The 23,627-nt window shown below is 35.4% G+C and overlaps 1 protein-coding gene across 8 annotated transcripts in view; it reads left to right on the top strand.

The window, feature by feature from the left end:
* LOC123512945 (fasciclin-1-like) overlaps positions 1–23,627 on the top strand; it is a 149,212-nt gene that overhangs the window by 123,716 nt on the left and 1,869 nt on the right. For 2 of the 8 annotated variants that reach the window (XM_045269655.1, XM_045269652.1), the window contains 10 exons: positions 9,566–9,734; positions 9,903–10,063; positions 10,316–10,462; positions 10,676–10,771; positions 11,031–11,257; positions 11,793–11,955; positions 13,009–13,180; positions 14,143–14,205; positions 17,370–17,384; positions 21,528–23,627. The exon at positions 21,528–23,627 is cut by the window's right edge and continues 1,869 nt beyond it. In XM_045269655.1, the coding sequence (XP_045125590.1) occupies positions 9,566–9,734; positions 9,903–10,063; positions 10,316–10,462; positions 10,676–10,771; positions 11,031–11,257; positions 11,793–11,955; positions 13,009–13,180; positions 14,143–14,205; positions 17,370–17,384; positions 21,528–21,736 (1,422 nt within the window). In that variant the 3' untranslated portion in view covers positions 21,737–23,627. Of the gene's footprint in view, positions 1–9,550; positions 9,735–9,902; positions 10,064–10,315; positions 10,463–10,675; positions 10,772–11,030; positions 11,258–11,792; positions 11,956–13,008; positions 13,181–14,142; positions 14,206–17,369; positions 17,385–21,527 lie in introns of all 8 variants that reach the window. The other 6 variants (XM_045269651.1, XM_045269656.1, XM_045269657.1 and 3 more) reach the window with 6 other exon arrangements.

Genomic DNA, 23,627 nt, shown 5'->3' with positions numbered 1-23,627 from the left:
GGCTATGCTAAAATACGCTCCTTAGTAAAAAGAAAATTACAAAAGAAAATACACATTTATTTACATTTCATTGGGTATTGAGCATCTTATTTATCTTATTTTATCTTTGTTTTTTTCCTCTCTACCCACTGCTTCCAACTTGAAACTTTTGGTGAGTATGAGAAGGAAGGATGTGCCTACCCTTGAAGACAAAATATTTTGTTTCTTCTTGCACCTCCTCACATCTGCTACATGACGCATGTTTACTAGGCCGTAGTCAACTGATGTGGCTGACACTATCTTTTCTTAGAAAATTTGATTTATATTTCAATTTCCAAGTGGGAAATAAGTTATGTACAAAGTTGAGCATGTCTATTTCAACAAAGTCAACATGATGTGGTGGCTCACTGTAATTATACAGACAACCCAACTGGTCAACCATATCATTCTGAAAATAATGAGTCACTACCACATTTTTGTACCACATCATGTCTTTTCACACTTGGTCTTTGTGTGGCTGTTGTTATGGCTTTTTATATTTTGTGGCTTTATTAAGTAGTACATGTGTTGAGTGGAGCAAAGTGTCTGCATTGCCTGCTTCTGGTTTTGATGGCTTTTCACAACTATTTTTGAGAGAAGCAAGTATCGCAAGAAATATGAAGAATAAACTAAGATAAATGAAACCAGAATTAATGCATAGCATGCTTATTATGCTTTTCATTATATTATAGTAAATTGTTTTTATCAGAACTTCATCTCTGACCACCTCTTAGTGTGAGGAAAAAATTCTGTGAGTCAAGGCAGTTACCGGAGTGAATATCACTGAAGATTACATGTGCAAGACCTCAACAGACAAAGTGTCTTCTTGTGAGCTGCACATAAACATCATCAGGGAAGAGTGATGTAGATCTGCAAATTCTTAAGTACAGATATTCAAGTTCGTTAAATGATCATGGCTTTGGAAGAATGCTGTTAGGGGATAAGAATAAAGGTGAAGTGTTGTGCTGCCAGTGAGTTGCCCATCATGCCCCAAGCAGCGGTGAGATCTTGTGTGGCTGGCAGGTCTATGAGGGAGCTGAGTGATGACTGAGGCCTGGAATGTAAAAAAAAAAGAAACACAATTGTTATGGAATGTCTGTACTATGACATAGTGATTAGCAAGCTTGGTTTTTTATGTATTTAGTGATCCTATTTATTGCAGTATTTTATACTTGCTAATCATTAAAAATTGATTTGGTGCATTAATTTAAGAATATGAATTTTTACAAAGAATGAGCCAAACAGCTCTTTCTATCTCATGACAATTTATATTTCATTGTTATTGAGAATGTTTATCATAAATTAGATTATATATTTTTTGCTATGGATGGAGCCAAACCAAAGGAACGTGAGATTAATTATTATAGTCTGCGGAGGGGTGGGGCAAACAGGTTAGTACTTGTCTGGTAGTAATATGCTTCAAAGATATATATGTAAACTACAAGTTATTAAGTATTTACTCCCTCATTGTTTCTACAAAAATCTACAGATAGACGTTTGGGAAAATATTGGCTTTACATTGATATGAAAAAAATTACCAATCATTGAATAACAACTGATTGACACCTGAAAATTGTATTGAATGCCATTATCATATATTAAAATTTTAGATGCACTGCTTCCCTTCCTCCAGTTCTTTCATGCTGCAGTTAAGAGGAAAGGAGTTAGGGTTAAGAGGCATGAGTTGGTCAGAAGTGTGACCCACCCTCATTTTATTACATATGTACAAGATATGGAAAATTTTATACAGGTGATGACCGTTTAACATTTATATTATACTCCTGGATAACATACTGAGAGATATTGGTAACAAAAACAGAATGGTTTCCTGATTTACTTATACATTCCAACAGATGAGATGAAGTTGAAAGGAGAAGCTCAAAATTTACTCAAATCCAAAGATATCATTTGGTTTTTGGGAAGCAAAAGACAGCACAGTGGTGGGTGAACTCTTCCAAGAGTGAGGGTTGATATCTTCCTTCAGAGAACACCAGGGCTCAGCTATGAACCAGCCACCCTATCTATTTTTCTCTTTCTCCATCTTGTGTGTAATATTGATTCTCAGAGACAGCTGGAGTGTGTGTGGATGTGTGGTGACTGGTACCAAATGAGTCCAATTGAGGGTTCTCTGGATGGTGGGATGTCTTGTACCAGAGCTCTGAAGGATGTGGTATTGTTATGTGATGTTTGCACTTGACACAAATCCATAAGTTATCTAGGCATTACCTGGACCATTTATGGGCAAGGAAGTTAAACCACAAGTGGACTTTGGTTAGACTTGATTTACTTCTAAGTACTTACATGTATTTTTCTTAATGTTGAAAACTGAAAATGTAATGGATAAGTTTAATATGTTTATTATTCAGCAGTTTGATGCTAGTGTAACCAAAAGAATAGGATCAGTATATAAAAGTTTTCATCAATATTTAAGTAGCTGCTCTTTCATTTTTTTTAAATAAATTGTAGATTTTGACAAAGTCTTCTGAACATACAAGAGAATTTTCTGGATACATATCACATAGTTAATCAGTTAGTATATGTAAAGTATATACATATTTCTATTACATTAGCATATATACAGGCAGCTAGATATGAGATCTGAAAGAACTTCACTCATGCTTTGAAATTTAACTCATTGCACTGACTATAAAAGAAAGATAAACTGTTAACATAAGTAATTAATGCCACCACCCACTTATCATTGAAGCAAGTAGGCGTATTCCACGCTCCTTTTTGCATTTCACAAGTTTTCTGAAGGAAACAGTGTGTGCATTCTTCATTCTTAGTGTATAATTTGAATGTCATTCTGTGTGTGCATATATGATACTACAATTATCTCAACCAGCATACAGTGATTTTATTTGTACAAATCTTTATTCAAACTATCCTTTCATTCATCACACTCCCCAGAAATCCAACCACTTTCCTTTCTTGCACTGCATTTATTCTTAATTCACCTTCCATTAGTAAACCATAAACAAGTAATCATGCTTAACAATAAGAACATTGAATGAACACTGAGTTTGTAGAGGACATCTGCTGTGTGAGAGGGGGATCACACATGTCAGGGAGTAAGAGAGTGATGCAAATGTGACATCCATCCATTATACATTGTTCATCTGTTAGCCATTTGACTATTGTTTTTATTAATGGTGAAAAAGAAGTTTGTACGTAAAAAGAAAAATAAAGAACTAATGATAATGAAATTGTCCAATTAAACGGTCATTGCCTGTATGTAAAATGTGTGAAAGTTGAGTGCCTCATTCCAGCAATCTTGAACTGGAATGAGTGAGTATGTAAGTGTAACTAGAACACCTAAGGACTTTATTTCCAGTATGACATTAATTTTCTGTTATAAACTTGGGGCCAAAAATATCCCACAGCTTAAGGAAATATCAATAAGTATGTAAGCATATGCCCTGAGTAGTGTTATGTGACATTCTCCTTAGTAATGTCCTAGCCACAGATTGTGGACCTTAGAGAGGCTTGAACCATTCATATGTGGTTGTGATGTTTGGTTGTGGTCAGTGTTGATGCTTCATGGATGGATACAACTTAGTCTGGATTTCATTTCCCCCATTGATTGTACAGTGATGGTCATAAGTCTGTTAATCTGCTCTACTTATTTCCATTGGCTGTAGAGATTTCCTTTCATCTTAAACCCTCTGGTCTGCTTAAATCTGTCACTTGTCAGGTTTTGCGAGGAGACAATCAACAGGTCAGAGGACTGGAGGATGAAAGGAATACTAAAACACAAGGGAAACAAGTGCAGTTTGTTTTTGAGTATTGACTGTAACAGTAGTACTTACTAGTGATTATTTTCCATAGACATGATAGCATTGCAGGTGATGTCTGTCTTAAGGGTTGAGGATGCTACACCTTAGCATAGATGTATGTATCATAAATTGTGTTTGCAAAGCTTATAATCCCCTTCATCTGACCAGTTCATGAATGTGCAATGCCCTCCAATAAATTTACTTGTCATAATAAAATACCAGTGCATACAAGAGGACAAAAATATTAGAGTAGGTGCAGGAAGCTTGTAAGCTCGTACTGTACATGGCAGCTTTAGAATAAGTTTCGGGAGGAAACAAGAGAGATAGAGTAGATGATAGAGACAGAGTGGGAACTGCAGTGTGTAAGGATGAACTAAAGGGGGAAGAAGAGGTGGTCATAATCTTTCCCTTTGGTGTAGCTTTAAGGAACAGTTGCCAGAGTGGCTACACTAAACAGAAACTTCTACATCTACAGTAATTCCAGTCTCTCTTTCTTTGTGTATCTTCAAGGAAGAGACATAAGAGTACACTAGACTTGGTTCCAGTGTTTTCAATCTCTCTCTTACTCTATTGTGTCAAGAAACAGACATCAAAACTTTTCTAGACCAGACACAAATTGTTATGACTGTAATGACTTTGCCCTTCATTCTTGTGTTACTGACATACCATTATTTTCTTGAGCATGGAAGTATTGTTATTTTTTCTGTGTTATGTGACAGTTTGATATTTATTAGTAAGATGATGAGAGTGAAGTACTTATAGTTGATAAGCTTTTAGATTGTGTAGTACATTCTCATTTATCTCCATTAACTTAGAAATTCACAGCCATTATAAGTAATGGGTAAACGAAAACTAGTATTATTTTTTCGTGAATATTATTTTTATTATCACTATTATTGTTTATTTTCAATAGTTTCTTTATATGATTTAAATATGAAAATCTTCAATTGTAACTCCATTTATTTAGTTTGATGATGATTGCTTTCCCAACTGTGTCTTTCATTTTACTATGCAGATCCTCATCCTGTGATTCAAAGTACCACATACATACTTCAGGATTTTATCATACACATATACATATGCTGTGTTTTCCTTTATTTTGTGAGAAATTAATGCATAAGTCCAGTGCAGTGGGAGCCACTCTGCTTCCTTCCTTCCCTCCTTAGCTTGTAGCTTGTTACTCAAGTGGGGTCAGGCAGCATTAAGTGATTTATTTATTTTATTTATTTTATTTATTTATTATTATATTTTTTATATATAATCTACATAGTCAAGTCCTTACTGGAAGCAGTCAGCAAATGAGATAGTGAATATTTGTATATGTCGGTGAAGAAAAATGTACATGTAATACAGCAATGCAGTAGTTCTGAAGTGGTGCTTTTTAAACATACATATGATTGTTCGTTAGCTTCATGACAACTGCCCAGTGTTCCCTCCTTTGTTCCTTTAGATTATGCAAAATTCTTTCTAAGTGACGTCAGACTATGTTATGTTATGCAAATTTTTCCCCCTTTATGTATTTGTGTATTTGTTTTCTTGTACTGTTACTACTAATGGTGGGGCTTTGTATTGTCATCTGGACATTACTATCTTGGACCACTGTTGTACATTCAGCTCGTGCAGAAGTACTGGGAAATGCCCTCTCTCACAGAAATGCTGATATACTATAGAATACTCTGCTTTCTAGATGTCTTCTGTCTGGATACCTGTATTTATCTTATGCTGCTGCTGCAATCCAGACAATCCCATCATGAATATCATATCGGGATACTCAAATGTTATTAGATATGAGGAGCATTTTCACAGAAGCAAAAAGATACTCTTTGGTTGTCAGCTGATTGATGAGATCTGTCACTTAGGTGTTAAGACATTAATTGTCGAGTGTTGAGGGAACAGTTGCAGAGTTACCAAGTAAATTTAAAAAGTAGCACTCAACAACCCCTGTACTGCTGTGTTACATGTACATCTTCTTCACTAATGTGTATAAAAATTTTATCTGTCTTTTACTAACTGCTTCCTGTAAGGATTTGACTTTGCAGATTTTACACAAAAAAAATTATCACCATTTTAGTAGCAAGTACAGGAAGGAAGCAAGGAGATGGAGATAAGTGGCTCCCTCAGCATGGGTGTATAGAATATCTTCAACTTGGAATTAAATAAACTATTAAATCGTAAAGTAGGTATCTTAACTTGTATTTTCTTTGGGACATACATAAAGTGTCTGTTCATGCATCTTTATGAAGCATTTTTTTTTTTTTTTTTTTTTTTTTTTTTTCCAGATAAGCCACTAACCTAGATGAATAGCAATACTATTTGTAAAATTAAAAACCATTACTAGTTTCATTTAAGTATTTGTAAAAGAGAAGATAGTAAGGAAAGTATGAATAGGATCTTAAGATTTTAAAGATTTATGCAAAGGAATTACATGCATAAGTAAATAATCTCTTGTTATTAAATAACAAGCCAAAATAATTAGGAAGACAGTATTTAAGTTTTGGAATAAAGCAATGGTAAAATGTAACTACTCAGAAAAATTCAATCATCTTGATAGAAATTATGTTGATAAAGATGTGGGAAGGGAATGAAGGGCAGTTGGTTGCTATTTAGTAAGTGGTCAGATAAATGGACTTGAGCTTTTATTGGCTATAATCTGTTGTTTTTTAATCCATTAATGCAGCTTGTTAGAACATACCATTAGCAGAACCATATTAGATAACATATCACTTTAACCCCAAGGAAGAAAGTAGTAGAAATAGGCTGTGTTTGTTAGTTATTTAAATAACTGTTTAGAATTGCACCAGTGATCTGGGAAACAGATCAGATTCCCCTATCCATGTGGGAAGAAGCACATGACACTCCTCACCTCAGCCTCCTGTCACTGCAGATGTTACTGTACCTGTGCAGATCAGTCCAGTAAACAATCAACACGTGCAATGCATGTGGTCCCAGATAGGATGGGGAATCCCTAAAGCAAAGCACCTGCTAAAAGAAAAGTATTATAGATATTTACCAGTGATTGTTCTTTTGGAATGCTTGATGTTGTTCTATGCTTTTTTTAATGTAGTCTTGTCTCACTGAAATTTCACTTGTGTTTTCAGCTGATAGTGTTGATGATGATGATAATGATGATGATGATCATGAAGAAAATTTAGATCCTGGAAACTCAGAGATATTGTTTTTTTCTGAATGCCTTGTCAGAATGATGTCATTCGCCTTGAAAATTAACTCTTTACACTTTTTTGCCTTTTATTGTAGATGTGCTGCAAGTCTGTAACTCAACAAAATTTGGTTATTTGTTTAGTAATTTTACATTCTATTATGTTTTATTTTTCTACAATGAATAGCAACTAAATGTAGTAAGAATTTACATGATGTAAATCTTTAAGATATTACAATAGTTTTTATTTTTAGAACATCAACATTGTTGATGTTATAGATTTCTAAGATAGTTAACTTGCCAGAATATACCACAATAATCTAAAGAAATATTTTGGGGAGTAATACTGCAGTGAGCATTTCCCTTTTTTATTTCATATCTACCTAGCACATTTACATTCAAATAACAAATCTCAGAAAATAAATTCTTTCTGAACAAGATTTTTTCAGTTTGCTTCATCAACATTGCATGTTTCCTCCACCTGTGTCAAGAAAATTTCATTCTAATTAATGGAGAGAACAGACCAAATTATCAAACATTAATTTTACTTCCAGCCACTGTAATATATTTACAGTGTAACTTAATATTGATTGTGTGTTTTATTATGCACATAATAGTAAAAGTAAAGGATTCTTGCCTTGAGACTCATCAACTTTGCCCATTTATATTAATTGAGCCTCTTATTCATTACTGATCAATAGTGCCACAACATTAGAAACTTTAAACCTATCACAGTGGCACAGTCAGCCATTATCCTTTTGGGTCTCAATGGTCATCTTGGTAACATGTCAGACTTGTGTTACTTTGAGCATCCTGTTAGAAGTTGCATGCCTCCCATGGCTGCCTTTCAGATAAATTTCCCAGTATTTCAAAGTTCAGTGCATTATACTTTTTGTAACTAGTACAAAAACCTAATAACTTATCTTGAGTACTCAAGTGCAGGCATTATATAATGATTGTTTACTCCCTGACTTTCTCAGAGCACAGGACTCATTTTGTGTACTGGTTGTTATGCATACCTCCCCACCTCAGACAGTGTTTATTTCTTAGGAGAAATAATTGTTAATTTTACAATAATTTTAGATGAACAATTGGGAAATGCTTTACTGGTTAGTAGATATTTAACTTCATTAATAGAATTTTGCCATTTGTGAAGTATCATTTGAGCACACAATGTTGAAAAGCTTTTTCTTCCTTTTGCTCTAGGCGCATAAAGGCTTTATTTGATTACTACCATGACATAATACTGAGCTGCATTATGAAACTCTGACACCCAAAAAAATACAGTGTGTGAATGGCTATAATGCTTCTACAGTTAACCTAGAAATATAACATCCATTCCTTACCAAATCTTGACAAAATATAAGTTGTTTGTTGTTATGGAAATTGTTTGTGTTTGGAGGAATAACAGTTGTAGTATGACCATATTACTGTACAGTTTTCAGAATTATGTGGAACAACTGGATGCCTTGTTAATCCTTAAAAGTCAAAGTAGTAGAATCTACATTGCAAAGATATAATGAAAGTAACAAAAGATGCAAAAATGCCATTAGATTAACAAAATTATATAACGGCTTGTTAAGAAGAATCACTACAGATTAATATATATATATATATATATATATATATATATATATATATATATATATATATATATATATATATATATATATATATATATATATATATATATATATATATATATATATATATATATATATATATATATATATATATATATATATATATATATATATATATATATATATATATATATATACACACACACACACACACACACACACACACACACACACACACACACACACACACACAGCGCTGGCTTCACAAGCCAGAGGACTGGGGTTCGATTCCCCAGCCGGGTGGAGATATTTGGATGTGTCTCCTTTCACGTGTAGCCCCTGTTCACCTAGCAGTGAGTAGGTACGGGATGTAAATCGAGGAGTTGTGACCTTGTTGTCCCGGTGTGTGGTGTGTGCCTGGTATCAGGCCTATCCGAAGATCGGAAATAATGAGCTCTGAGCTCGTTCCATAGGGTAACGTCTGGCTGTCTCGTCAGAGACTGCAGCAGATCAAACAGTGAATCACATACACAGAGTTACAGTAATATGTTCATCACATGGTCTGTAAATTTGTTCATCAACTCTGCTAGAAAATATGACATTTTCTTTTAATCTTTGAAATTTATACTTTCAGTAACCTCAAAACAGTAACATTTTTCATATTACCTGTATTTTTATGCAATAATTATGATACCAAAACTAACAACAATAATGATAATAATAACAATAAAAAACTACAATAATAGTGATAATAAAAATCAATATTATCAACAAAAATTAGTTTTCTACCCATCCAGAATGACGAATTTACAAATACTTGTCATTGCCACATTTATAAGACCACCTCCCAGTAGCACAAACTGTCAAGTGTCCCTTGGTACAATTACTTGAAAGTATTTTGGTCAAGATATGGCTCTACTTCTCGCCCTAACACCAGTAGATGCAAATAGCAAATCATTCCAGTCCCTTGTGTCTGAAAGCCTCACCCTCACACACTGGCATCATGTCACCCACAGATTCGGGATAATAAGACTGTCATAGATAAGCAAGTGATCCATGGACATGTGGTGCCGGGGAAGGTGCTCTTCACTCGCACTGTGAAGGATTCAAGGGATGAGTATGAGAGTTTGGCCTTCACAGATAACCTCAAAGTTTTCATCTCAATGGAAAATGTATCCAGCAGCGATAATGAAGACCAGTGTAAGTATATTCCATTGTGTTGCATCCAGGTGGAAGTGTGTTGATTGTGGTGAGATACTGAAGTGTATGTTAGTAAATAAGTATGTTATCTTAGTAAATAAGGCTATTTACTTAAAATTTCCATCATATTCTCAATGTTGTACTAAATCTTTCTTTTCAAAACCTCAGATTATGTAAAGAGTAGAACTATTGCCAGTGATGTTGCTCACATGAAGGGGACAGCACTAGCAAGGATTGTAAAGGGAAACATTCCGATCAAGAATGGTGTGGCGCACTTGATTGATCGTCCACTGATGCTGGTGGCTACCAATGTCTTGGCCATCTTGCAGGTATTGTTACATTTCCGTCATGTAAAACTACTGGTACTGGTATGTGAAAACACTATAACTCAAGACAGTACAGTGACCACAAAAGATTCTTTGACCAAGACAATGCTGTTCCTGAAATAGGAAGTTTGGTCAAATCTTGCATATTTTATTTGATCATACACCTGCAAATTTTATGATTGTTACTTGTAACAATTTCTTTTCCCACAATTTTTGCACAATTTTATAATAATGATTGCATTATTTACCACACAGAGAACAGCACAGTTGTCCATGTTCTATGATCTGATAAAGAACCATAATGCTGACCTCAAAAATATGATGATTGTGGCAAAGTCTCTGACAGTTTTTGCACCCTCCAACGAAGCTTTCAAGAAGGTGAACAAAAGACAGTTGGAACAGGTGAGTCTGCCTCTCTCTTCTGATTGTTGCCATAGGTCACATGTGGATGATGGAACCTGATAATGGTTCTGAAATTCTCTCCATATTCTCTCTCTCTCTCTCTCTCTCTCTCTCTCTCTCTCTCTCTCTCTCTCTCTCTCTCTCTCTCTCTCTCTCTCTCTCTCTCTCTCTCTCTCTCTCTCTCTTTTTCAGATGACATTTTTTGTGTTTCAGATCCAGATGAATACAGAGAAGATTTCAAGGCTCCTCAGGCTGCACATAGTGGAGCGCATCCTCACCACAGACGAGCTCATGGACCGTAACAGAGAAGTAAGAGCCCATGCAATCTAGCAGCCACAACACTGTCCTCTGCCTCACACAAATCCCTTAACCTTTAAACTGTGGACGTGTAAATAGGGGACTTTCCCACCACATTTACAAAAAAGGCATCATAATAATAACAAAAGGCAAAAATCCAAATCTGAGAGTAAGCAATGAATGAGAAAACTGGAATAAGAAAGTGGTATATAAGTTCTTAGAGCAAATACAAGGTTGAATTTATCTGACTTGTGCACTTCATCCATGACAGCCAAACTTGCAAGTCCCCACACTGAACAAGGGCCAAAACCTCTATTTTGCCATTAACTTCATGGATACTGAATCTCCTGTTGTGACTGTTGAGGGAGCAGGAGTCACTGGGACCCTCACCACTGCCAACGTCATCGCCAGGAATGGTGCCGTCCACATTGTTGATCGGTTACTTGGCATCCCTTCACAAACAGTTTATGAGAAGCTTGCAACTGACCCTATCCTCAGGTAACACTCCTTAATCAGCCTTACTTTTATATACAGCCACAGCCAGAAGGATCAGATTTCAATGTAATGGGTCTGATACCGATACACAAAGCAAATCAAATGAAAAAATAAATGTATAACAGAGTTGTGAAGGAGAGGTTTTAAATCTATTATATAACTTATAGGCTTATTTTTAAATCTATTTGTGAATTTCTCAATTTGTCACTATAGTCCTGGAGTAGGATTAAGACAGTCAGTTTGTTACATGCAGGACTTACAGATTCTAGTATTCTAAGACCCATAAGCAGGCTTACAATTTGGCACTCCAAATGGAGCCCTTCCTGTATTTTTGGGGGGAAATACTTAAAAATTTATGATAATTAAGAAAAGTATGAAAATATTGGCTGTGAAAGCAATAGGATATTCTCTCTCTCTCTCTCTCTCTCTCTCTCTCTCTCTCTCTCTCTCTCTCTCTCTCTCTCTCTCTCTCTCTCTCTCTCTCTCTCTCTCTCTCTCTCTCTCTCTCTCTCTCACACACACGTATGTCTCCTTCCAGTGCAACATTCAACCTCAGCCAGCAGGAAGGATGGAATGAAAAGTTAAAGAATCGTGATGAGCGATTCACTCTCTTTGTGCCGACCAATGATGCCTGGGCAGATATTCGCCGCACAATGCCTTCAGCCTACAAGAAGCTCTTTATGGGATTGTTTGCATATCATGTGAGTATTTACCAATTTTCACTTCTGCAGGATTGAGTGAAGCTTGAAGCATTCTCTTATTGGTGCTAAACTGATAGATTTTTTCATGAGTTATATGTATTAGTAGCACTTTACTTATACTGGAAAAAGTGGCTTGTTGCATTTCCATATTATAAGGGAATTGATTTTCTTTAAGGTTATAATAAAAAAAAAGTTAGTAAAAAAAGAAGTCAACAGAAAGACCCATTTGTTAGTCCACTGAATAACAACACAATATCTTAAGTCCTGTAGTACACTGGGAACCTTTATCTGATGTAAGTAGAATAGAGGACATAGAATTAAGTGAAAGAAATAAACACATTTGATTCAAAGTTACTTAACACAAATATTACATACCTTTGACTATGACTTTACTGGATTTAGCTATACTTGAGTCATTCTGCATTTTGTTTGCCCATCTGTCTCATCCATGCACATGTCATTTGTTGACAGATTCATCAAAGTTTTCATGTTGCACCTTCTTTGTTCTATTCAGGTCCCTCCCCTTCCCTTAACGGCTTAACCCCTTCAGTACCATGACGTATTTTCATATTCATTCGTCTTACAATATGGTAATTTTATACTGCTTCAGAAATTTATGTGGGCATTAGAATAGTGAAGACTTTGGCCATTAATCGTCTGATCTCCATAGACTCTTCCTAATGTAAATAAAATTGTCTAATCATACCCAAAACTAATGGTAAAAATGCGTCACAGTACTGAAGTGGTTAAACGTTAACCCCTTCAGAACTGAGACACATTTTTATTATGAGTTTGGGTATGATTAGACAATTTCATTTACATTAGGATGGATTTATGGAAGTCAGAAGATTGATTAATGGCCAGACTTAATCCCCACATGAGTATCTGAAGCTGTATGAAATCACTAAGTAATGGTAAGCAGAATGAATATGTCATGGTACTGAAGGGGTTAAAATAAGTGTCTGACTAACTGATATGCAACTAGAAGGCTTCTGACCGAGTGTGGTTTTACTATATTGGAGGTAAACAACTGACTTTCATCACCAATCTCAGGTACGTAACATCTTGGAACGGCACATGATTGCCAACTCAGCATTCACCCTGGAGGACCTTCTCTCCCTCACCACCAATGCCACCGTCTCTGGCAAGAACATCCAGCAGCATCGACTCAACATGACACGTGGCAAAGTTTATTTCCAGGCTCGTGTCACCCAGAGCTTCGGAGGTTAGTGTTTGAGTCTGTAGGTGTGTTGATTTCATTTTTTTTTTTCTCTCTCTCTCTCCAATCATTTATCCTATTTCTTGTCCATTTTTGCCTTTCTCTCTCTCTCTCTCTCTCTCTCTCTCTCTCTCTCTCTCTCTCTCTCTCTCTCTCTCTCTCTCTCTCTCTCTCTCTCTCTCTCTCTCTCTCTCTCTCTCTCTCTCTCTCTCTCTCTTTGTGTATATGTGTATAGTTATGTTATGCAGGTCAAGGAGGAAGATCAAAGAGTATATGTAGATTATTCCAATTTGGTTTCTTTTCTTTCTCCCTCTGGTATTCTTATTTATTTGCTATGATGTATTTATTTATTTTGCCTTCCCTTTTTATTGTATTTATTGCCTTTAAAGTTTTATAGTTGCATTTGAGTTAAATTCCTTTTTGTTATTTCTTATTTTCTTCTGAATTTCCTAATGCTTAATTTTTTCTGCTTTGATGCAGGTTTTATTTCTTGTTTTTGCTCTTCAGACTTTTTTCTTTCTACTTGTTGGTATTCATTTAGTCTGATTCTGATTTTCTAATCTTTATTTCTGTCTTGTGTTCCTCTTGTTTCCTCTTGAGTGTTCTAACACATCATTTATTTATTCATTATTGCATTATTGTTTATTTTCCTAACAGATCCCAATTCACACTCACATCTACTCCTCTTCTTCTTTACAGTTTTGTTTCTAAATTTGTTTTAATTATTTCAAATAAAAATTTACCCTTCACACTTCATCGGAAGTCTTTATATAAAGTAAATTCTCTCTCTCTCTCTCTCTCTCTCTCTCTCTCTCTCTCTCTCTCTCTCTCTCTCTCTCTCTCTCTCTCTCTCTCTCTCTCAATATAATACCCTATAGAGGTATGCTATGTTCTCATATAGAAAAATATGCTAGATAGCTTTGTAACCTGCCCAACGGAGAGGTGATCTAAATGAAGCTCTTCAACAGACTCCGCAGATGAAAATGACACACTGATAGTGGTAGATATGGTGAAGGATGGCAATACCACAGGTGTGTTTCGTATAGTTTATGCAGTCTTGCTTGATGCTGTGTGTGATGTACACCACTGAACCAATATGCTGGATAAACCCACTTTAAATGCTGGCACTCTTGTTAGTTCACAAGCAGTTTGGCACCTTCAGCAGACACTCAACCCCCCGAAACTTTTTTTTTTTTTTTTTTTTTTTTTTTTGTGTGTGTGTGTGTGTGTGTGTGTGTGTGTGTGTGTGTGTGTGTGTGTGTCTAATTTTGTGAATGAATAAGAGAAAATTAAGTGGATGGATGTACATTCCTTGGTCATTAACTTGGCATATCTTTGTGATATGGTGGCATGCATTGTGATCTCAAGCATGTCTTTATCATTGTTTTTCCACAAAAACTGTTTGAATAATAACTAACTTGCCAACTAACCCATACATCAGCTTCTTGGTAGTAAATTGAGTCTATAGTCATCAGTGGGAGATGATACTTGCCTATCATTGCCTCACATTTCACTTGATTTCATGTGTTCACATATTGTTTCATTCTTTCTTCGTTCATGGCAATGGGACATGAGCCCGAACTATCTAAGGAGATTCTCATCTTTATTGTGCTTCTACATAAGGCTGCATTCTGCGTTAAGGCAATTGTGCATGAAGTAGACATCTCAGAAAGAAGTAAAGAAGTATGCAACTGGATAAATCTTTGTAGCCAAACTCTGCTATTGAATCTTTCAGCGAAATTTGGCTGGAAAGCCACTTATTGTGTCCAGGAAGACTTTGAAAGCATTTAGGAGGCAGGGGAATGAAACACCAGGACTCTCATACAGGGGGATGATGGAAAGTAATCAGCAGTTGCAGGAAAACATGTCTGTAAGGACAGTGAACTGTTACATTGGGAAAACTATATTTACTATTTTGCTGCTGAGGCTGAAAACTCAGAAAAAGACTCATATGGCTTTCTGCAAAAAGATACAGTTCCCTGTTCATGGAAAAATATGTATGCTGTCCTGTGATCTGATGAGTGACTTCACAGTCACTGGCACAACTACTGAACAAGTTAGAAGACCAGTTGGTACATAGATATGACCCATGGTACGTTTTAGAAAAGGTGAAATATCATAAAGCTGAGTGGATTGCCTCCTATTATAATTTTCATCAGTTTTAAAAGGAATCTATAAAGGAGTAGTGTTGCGCACACACACACGCAAACAACAGAGCCTCCAGCAAAGAGGCTAAGTTAATGACCGAGGGTGTGTATAGAATTTTTAATAGTCTATAATTGTCCACCTTCCTTATCCATCTCTCTCTCTCTCTCTCTCTCTCTCTCTCTCTCTCTCTCTCTCTCTCTCTCTCTCTCTCTCTCTCTCTCTCTCTCTCTCTCTCTCTCTCTCTCTCTCTCTCTCTCTCTCTCTCTCTCTCTCTCTCTCTCTCTCGGGTATGGTCCCTTCACCGCTACAAGCTGCCCATCACTGAATGCCTTATTGCCTCACAATACAGGACAAATGTACATACCTCCTGTCTGTTCACTCTGCCAAGTCACAAAACAGGAAGAACACCACCTTCACAAATTGCTGTTTTCCTCAGTTACCCACGTACTTCAGGCTAGAAACTACATGTGTTATTTATTCTTGTCTCCTTGTGTTTCGTTCTTTTGTTATTGCTTATATAAATTTTAAAGTTTTAACTCAGAACAACTCTTGGTATCTCTTGATCATTATTCTTCACCTTGATGAGTTACTGACAAGAGTCGTGTGAAGGACTCAAAACCTACATTTTCTTACAGGAGTAGAGGTTATCATCTTACAATCCTCTATATCTTTCATACCATTGTTGTTAATACCATTTGTTGATAAGCCCAGCATCATTGAGAGTTTTCATAGACCATATTGAGTTTCTTTGGATATTGCCTTGCTCAGGTTAATCTCAATTGAAAGTGTTCTATATTTCTATACATTATGAGGCATTGTTTAGCTATGGGGAGGGTGAGTAACCATGGTGGAGAAACACTATAACCACACACTCCACATTATTTTTGTTTATTCATTACAATCTGAACTTATTCATTGTCATTGTCTCAGCAGAATTTCCTGTGACTGAATTAAAATGACAATTTTGGTGAGCTTAAAATGACTGGCATGCCTCACAAATGCACATTCTTCACATATTGAACACCTGGTACTGGGTTTGCACCAAAATGATATAGTATTAAGGAGAATACCTTAAATGCTGCACTTCATGGAAACAGTGATCACTGTGTGTATCTTGGGTTGGGTGAGGGATGCTCTCAAAAAGAAAACAAAAGGACTCTGTTTTTTCTCCTCGTTGCTGCTCGTTGCTGGTCATGAGCCACATGTACTCTGTGTGGGCACTGGGGACGCTGCACTGCCACACATCACACTGCTGACTGATGCTTTGAGCACTTAAGTTTTACATGTTAAGAAATGGAAAATTAGGTCTTTACAATAGGACTATGATGTATCAGACTAATTAGGACTTCAATCCACCCCAATTTAGAGTAACTTTGTGGCTGTAATGAAAACTATTTGCCGTCCCTTCCTCCCATTCAGTACATTTAGAGGTAGTAGACTTGTTGTATTTGGGATTAATATGTAGCTTGACCTTCCCCCCCCTTGTGATATCCTTTGATCCTCCCCTTAATGTGCTGTTATGGACATGCAGCACATCTTGGAATTCAATATTTATCTTTTAATGGATAGCAGTTTACTTCCTTGTTTTCAAAGTTGTTGTTCATTTTTTTGGATGGTTCAATATAGGTGACATTTTGCATTAGTTGAATATTGTATTAAAAACCAGAGGAGAGTAACTGAGGGCTGCACTATTGTTTAGAGTCAGTATTAGTTTGCAATGTCACAGTTTACCACAGCTCAGTCTTAGAAATGTTGGTCACTTTTCCAGAGCACAGCTTCATGCATTATTCCAAAGAACATGAGTCAGTTTTGTCTCAGCATGAACGATGTGGATATTTATATATACATATATGTCTAGTATTAGGAGTGCTGAATATACTGCTGTGTCATATCAATGAATTATCTATATTTTGGCAGATGATATCCCTTGATATGATTAACCTTCATTTTCTTATTCACCTCCTCTGGTATTGATAATTGCATACATGGATGTGTGCAAATAGGTCTGATATTCAAACTGCCCCCTTTTTATTTTCAAACTTTCTAGGACAAACATCATCAGGTGAGACTTAATGGATTGCTTTCCTCTTTTTTGTCCCTCAGAAAAAGAGTAAGTAATGGATGAAATCTTGCTCAGACACTTCACCCGTTACTCATCACTGATCCATCATTCCTCAACATGGAATTGTTTGGATACAGTGCAGCAGTGTCATTAAATGCTAGCAGATTGGAAGTTGTACATGAGTGACATGATCTTTCACACTCATGTAGTAGTTTCAAGGTCGCTACAAAGGGAAGGCAGGGCTGCACTACATCATTACTTTGTATATGACTGAAATGCTTACTGTTCACTAATACAAAGAAAAAAATTGTCAAATGTAAGGTAAAGAGGTACTGATGGGTTTTATTATTGGCAACTTTGAGTAAAAATTATATCCATAAGAAACAGTGGCACTTCATCTATAAGCATTGCAGAGCTGCAATATCCCTTATTTTTCCATGATAAGATGCAATGTAATGATTCTTTTGTCTTTTATTTCTTTCTATGATCATAATACTTGTACATTATATTTAATACCATTATCATTGATTCCAATGGTAAATGTCAGCAGACATTCTCTCATTCATGAAAAAAAAGCCCTTGCATGGAACTGTGTACTCCACATCTCCAGTGACACATTGTTTGGCTGTTGCATGCAGGCACACTTGTCCAGAGAAAGGAGTGGGGTGAGGGAGAGAGAGAGCATTGTCACTCACACAATTTTGATCTTGTTTTTCTTGTGGAGTATAGTGTTTGCACAAACACAGACAATAGAAAGGTCTATTAGATTTTGTCATATATATATATATATATATATATATATATATATATATATATATATATATATATATATATATATATATATATATATATATATATATATATATATATATATATATATATATATATATATATATATATATATATATATATATATATATATATATATATATATATATATATATATATATATATATATATATATATATATATATATATATATATATATATATATATATATATATATATATATATATATATATATATATATATATATATATATATATATATATATATATATATATATATATATATATATATATATAGAGAGAGAGAGAGAGAGAGAGAGAGAGAGAGAGAGAAATAATGTGTGTATTTACCTAGTTGTAGTTTTACAGGGCCTGGGCTTTTAAGCTTCATATTTACACTTATCCAATTTTTCTTTAAAACTCTGCACACTTGTTGCTGTCACCACTTCGTCACTCAGACTTCCACGTCTCAACACATCTTTGCGGGAAACTGTATTTTTTTATATCTCTTAGACATCTTCCTTTCCTCAGCTTTTTACTATGCGATCTTGTGCTTCGACTGTCATATTCTTCTCTCAGGAGCAGTTTCTCATTATCCACTTGCTCCATTCCGTTGATCAACTTATAAACTTGTATCAGATCCCTTCTCTCCCTTCTCTGTTCTAGAGTTGGTAGATCCATAGCCTTTAGTCTCTCCTCATATGTTATCCCTTCAAATTCTGGAATAATTTTTGTAGCCATTTTTGTAGTCTCTCCAGCTTCTTTATGTGTTTCTTTTTATGGGGGGTCCACACTATCCCTGCATATTCCTGTCTGGGTCTTATTATAGTACTTATCAATTTCTTCAACATTTCTTTGTCCATGTAATGAAATGCTAATTCAATATTCCTTAGCAAATTATATGTCTCTCTGAAGATATTATCTATATGGCTTACCGGTTGATTGTTTTCTTCCATCGTCACCCCCAAATCCTTTTCCCTTTTTACTTTCTCTTTCATATAGATGGTCTCTCTATTACCCTGTGGCCTTTCAAATTTGGACTCCTTAGTAAAGACCTCTTGAAATTACAATTTAACAGTTCTGCCATACTTTTTGGGTTTTCCACCATCCCATTCTCTCCTTTTAACCTTTCAATTGTTTCATGTGTGTGTGTGTGTGTAAGGATGATAATTGGTAAGTATGAAGTGAATGGCATCTTTGTAAAAAAGTATGAGTGGCAAAAAAGTACTGCAGGGTTTCTTGTTATTACATGTACTATTGTTAATACTCCAAGAGGAAGCAGAATATCATCATAGACTACACTATTGCATTCAAGGATTCAAGGATTCAGGCTGATAATTAGAAATGTTGTAATCATGAAAATTTTTAAGTGATTTTAAAGGCATTTTTTTTTTTTTTTCTTTTCCCCACCTTAAAATTGCATGGCATGGCTGAGGCATAAGGCTGCGGCAAGTTTGCTGCACTGAAAACTTGCCTTAAATTGTTGGCATTATTTTATGAGTTTACTCTCTTCTTTATTCTATGAACACATTTTCAGATGCTATATGTGGCTCAGACAGGCCAGGTAAAAATGACACCCCACTGCTCTGATTAGGTGTTGGTAGTTCTTGTTAGAATTATCATTTGCTTTTCATTACAACAGGATTAAATTTTTTCCTTCTATTGGTCTTTGAGATAACTCGTAACAGTATTTTTTTGAATTGGTAACTTGTCAATTCACAAAAATTCACTGCAAAAATTAATAACATCTTGATAGAATTCCTACATATTTCAAATCAAAGTCCATTGCAAATTAATAGTAGAGAAGTTTGACATCTACAAACTGTCAAAGCAGCATTGATGTCTGATGGTGCATAATCTTACAGAGATAAAGATGGAACATTGAAATTACATTATTAAAATACAAATGTGATTTTTAGTTGTTATATGATATTGAACCATTATGAGATGATTCTTATAAATGATTCTTAGATTTTAAGATGCTTCTTTAATTTTGGTCAAACCTTTTGGCACCTCTGTATGGACTTGCACCTCAGTGGTCCTTTTTTCTTATTGATATGTATGTATTTTGCTGTTCTTGATTGATACCCCCTCTTGCATTAAAAAAGAAAAATAGTAATTTATCCCAATGTACCAAGCATTGCCACAGATATCCTTACTGAACGGTGGGGTGTTCTGTGAGGGTGCTACTAGTTTGTTCATCATATAATACAGAAGTAATTGTAGTCTAGATAGATCACTATCATAATGATCACCACAATGTTTTTTATGCTCTCATTTTACCTTTTACGAGATTGTGCAGCTTAAGAGTCAGTCACAAATTGTCTCTTCTCTGATATTTATTCTCCTCATATCTTTTTTACATTGTCTTTAGGCCTTCTTTAGTCTAGAACTTCCTCTCTATCAACCTCTGCATCGAGGTTGTGATTGGAAGTTTTTATTGTCATTTTTTTTTTTATCAGTGTTAGGCATATATCTCATGTGGACTCCTGTATCACATGAGTTTTTATATCTGTAATGTACTGACTCTTCATGTCATTAGCTTCAATTAGCTTCTATAAATGTGCTATTGTATTTTTATTTCCAGATGTAACTGTTCTAAAGTTTAAGAGAGTGTGCATCAATATTGCACTATTTCCAGAATTTGGTAGTAGCCAAGCCCAAGGAAAAAAAGCTTTCACAGATATCTTTGAGTCTCAGATGCGAGGGATTACAGCAAACATTCAGGTTGCACTTAATCATAATGTTACTTTCACTTTACTGATTCTTGTAAATCTCTTTTCTTTCCATTCTCATTAGTTATAGGGTTATTTTTTTCAATCAACACATAAAGCATTGGTGATATATTAGTATACATTTTGCAATACTTAATCCCTAACATAACCATGTACATATCTTTCAACTAGGTATATACTGTAATATACTTAAACCAAGGACAGTGCATGTATATCTAAAGCTCTTGTCATTCATGTGTGTTCATGTAATATATATTGCTGTATATGTGATAATGTATGTGTTTTTTCCAGTATTTTACACACAGATGGACTTGATGAAGTTTTCTCCAAAACAGATTTTAACTTTATTTTTATTTATTTATTTTATTTCTAGTAATTTATTAACTTCCTATTTTCATGAGGCCATTAACAGACAGTCTCTCTCTCTCTCTCTCTCTCTCTCTCTCTCTCTCTCTCTCTCTCTCTCTCTCTCTCTCTCTGGCTTCAGTTTTTAAGTTAGGCTACATATTATCCAGTTATTTATTTTTTTTTATTTATTTATTTTTTTTTTTATTATTTTTTATTGACCTATTTATTATCTGTGCCATGTGCTTGAGCTAAACCTTTGCCCCTCCCATCAGAATACTACACTGACTGGAATGGAGTGCGTGCCAAGGTCATCCGGCCTGATCTGAAGTGTGTCAACGGTGTGGTACACGTTATTGACAAGGTGATGATGATGAACCGCGACGTGACAGTTTCCGGCTCGGCAGTGCCTGCCGCCAGTGGCTTGGCCTCCCTCGTCGCCACGTTCTTCACAGTTGCCTTTGCCCGCGCTCTTCACCATTAAGAGGACAGGGAAGAGTTGTGGAGTTAGTTGATAAAATCCTTACCTCTTCTTCCTGTACACTAGAATGGTTAGCTCCTGCTGCTGTTGCTGCTGCTGCTGCTGCTGCTAACCTGTGGCATTCTCTTTCTCTCTTTGTCTTTCTCTTTAACTGTTTCAAGTACTTTGCTTTATTTATTTTCTATTCTGAGCTCATGGTCATCTTGCAAACCAAAGTGAAAGTAATTAAAACATTTATATAAAATTCAGTTGTCATCCCTTTATTGTATTAAGTACCATTTACAAAAATTAATTCATCTCAATTTGTCTCCTCATAGATTGTCAAGTCAAATCTTCTACACCAATGTAAACAGCAAAGTAGATAGTCTACCACTCTGGACTTTTTTCTTTCTTTGTTTTAAATATTCTCAAGGCAGAGAGTGACTTTGTCTTGAGAGTGAAGGGTAACCAGTATTGAGACAGTCCCAGCTATTGGCATCTAACACAGGATTTACCTTGATAATCTAACCTCTCCTTCACACACACACACACACACACACACACACACACACACACACACACACACACACACACACACACTAGTACACAACTGTAATATACTGTGACAGTAAATGTTGTAATTTGGAAATAATGTGTGAAATAAGTAGATGTTTCCAAGCTGGTTCTTTAAGGATCAATATTACCTTGAGACACATAGCATTTACAGGAGGTGATTCAAGTGCCGACGTATAAAATACCTAAAATTAATGTACCTAGATATAAGTCTCAACTTGCAAGAGTACTTGATGACCAACCTAGCTGATCTTGATTTTATCTTACAAATTTGAGGTACTACAACACAATACATTATGGTGTGATGTTCCTTTTCAATGGTAAGTTTTATGTTCATGAGTTTCCTGGGAATTGTCCACACAATGCATAAGTCCATGCACTGAAGGCCTGCATCTTGTGCCAGAAAGATCCATGTGGGTGGCCAACACCAGAGCATTGCCAAGTTAGCAAATGTACTGTGAATTCATCATGTTTCAATGCATTATACTGCCATGTATCATAGGCTTGTGTACATTTTTCTACATAAGGATTTCTTGGTTCAGTTTCTGAAAGTAGTCATCCTTAAATCAAAGCTTGAAGAAGTACATTTGTAATGCAATTGTAATCAAACCAAAGTAGAATCACATGCTGGATTTTTATGGTTTATTTTTCATGCTGTAAAAACTTTCATTAATATGATGTAGCTTTGAAATTTAGTTTGAGTCTGCAAAAGATTCCAATATATGTAGTTGCCTATATACTTAAGGTCAAAAGCTATAACCAGTGGTACCTAGATCCTACACCAAAGATCATGAAAGTTGATGACAAATACCTGTAAATATTAATGTGAGGTGCACTGAGGCAAGTGTCACCTGCACACTGTTGAAGTGAAAGGAACGCTTAATTAAGAATCTTCAAACAATTGTGAGTGACAATTTCATTTTAATGGTGTAAATGGAAGTTGATATTCCCTATCTTTGTAGATCTAAAATTTTTCTCTCCTTCACTATTAAATAATTCTACCTTAAAGTCCACACTCAAGCAAAACAACACTGCCTGCTTGACTCTCTTGTGGACATGACTGAGTACAAGAGCGTGAATATTTCTCTCTGTCTCTCTTCCTCTCCTTGAGCATTATTCCAGTCTCCTCTTTGCCTTATTGTGGAGAACATTATTTTGTAATTAATTACTTCAGTATTTTCCTCATTTATTTTGTATTATAGTACATGCAGTACATAGTTTAATATCATGGCAATTCATCAAGACTTAAATGCCTCAATCACAAAGCCAAAAATAATCATAATGTGTTATTTCAGCTGAACACAATGCTACTGATAGCATGTATTTTGTCATGTAATGAATA

The sequence above is a fragment of the Portunus trituberculatus genome, chromosome 35 (assembly GCF_017591435.1).
Source record: "Portunus trituberculatus isolate SZX2019 chromosome 35, ASM1759143v1, whole genome shotgun sequence".
Lineage (NCBI taxonomy): Eukaryota > Metazoa > Arthropoda > Malacostraca > Decapoda > Portunidae > Portunus > Portunus trituberculatus.
The sequence above is the reverse complement of the archived record's forward strand: the minus strand, read 5'-3'. Positions and strand labels throughout refer to the sequence as shown.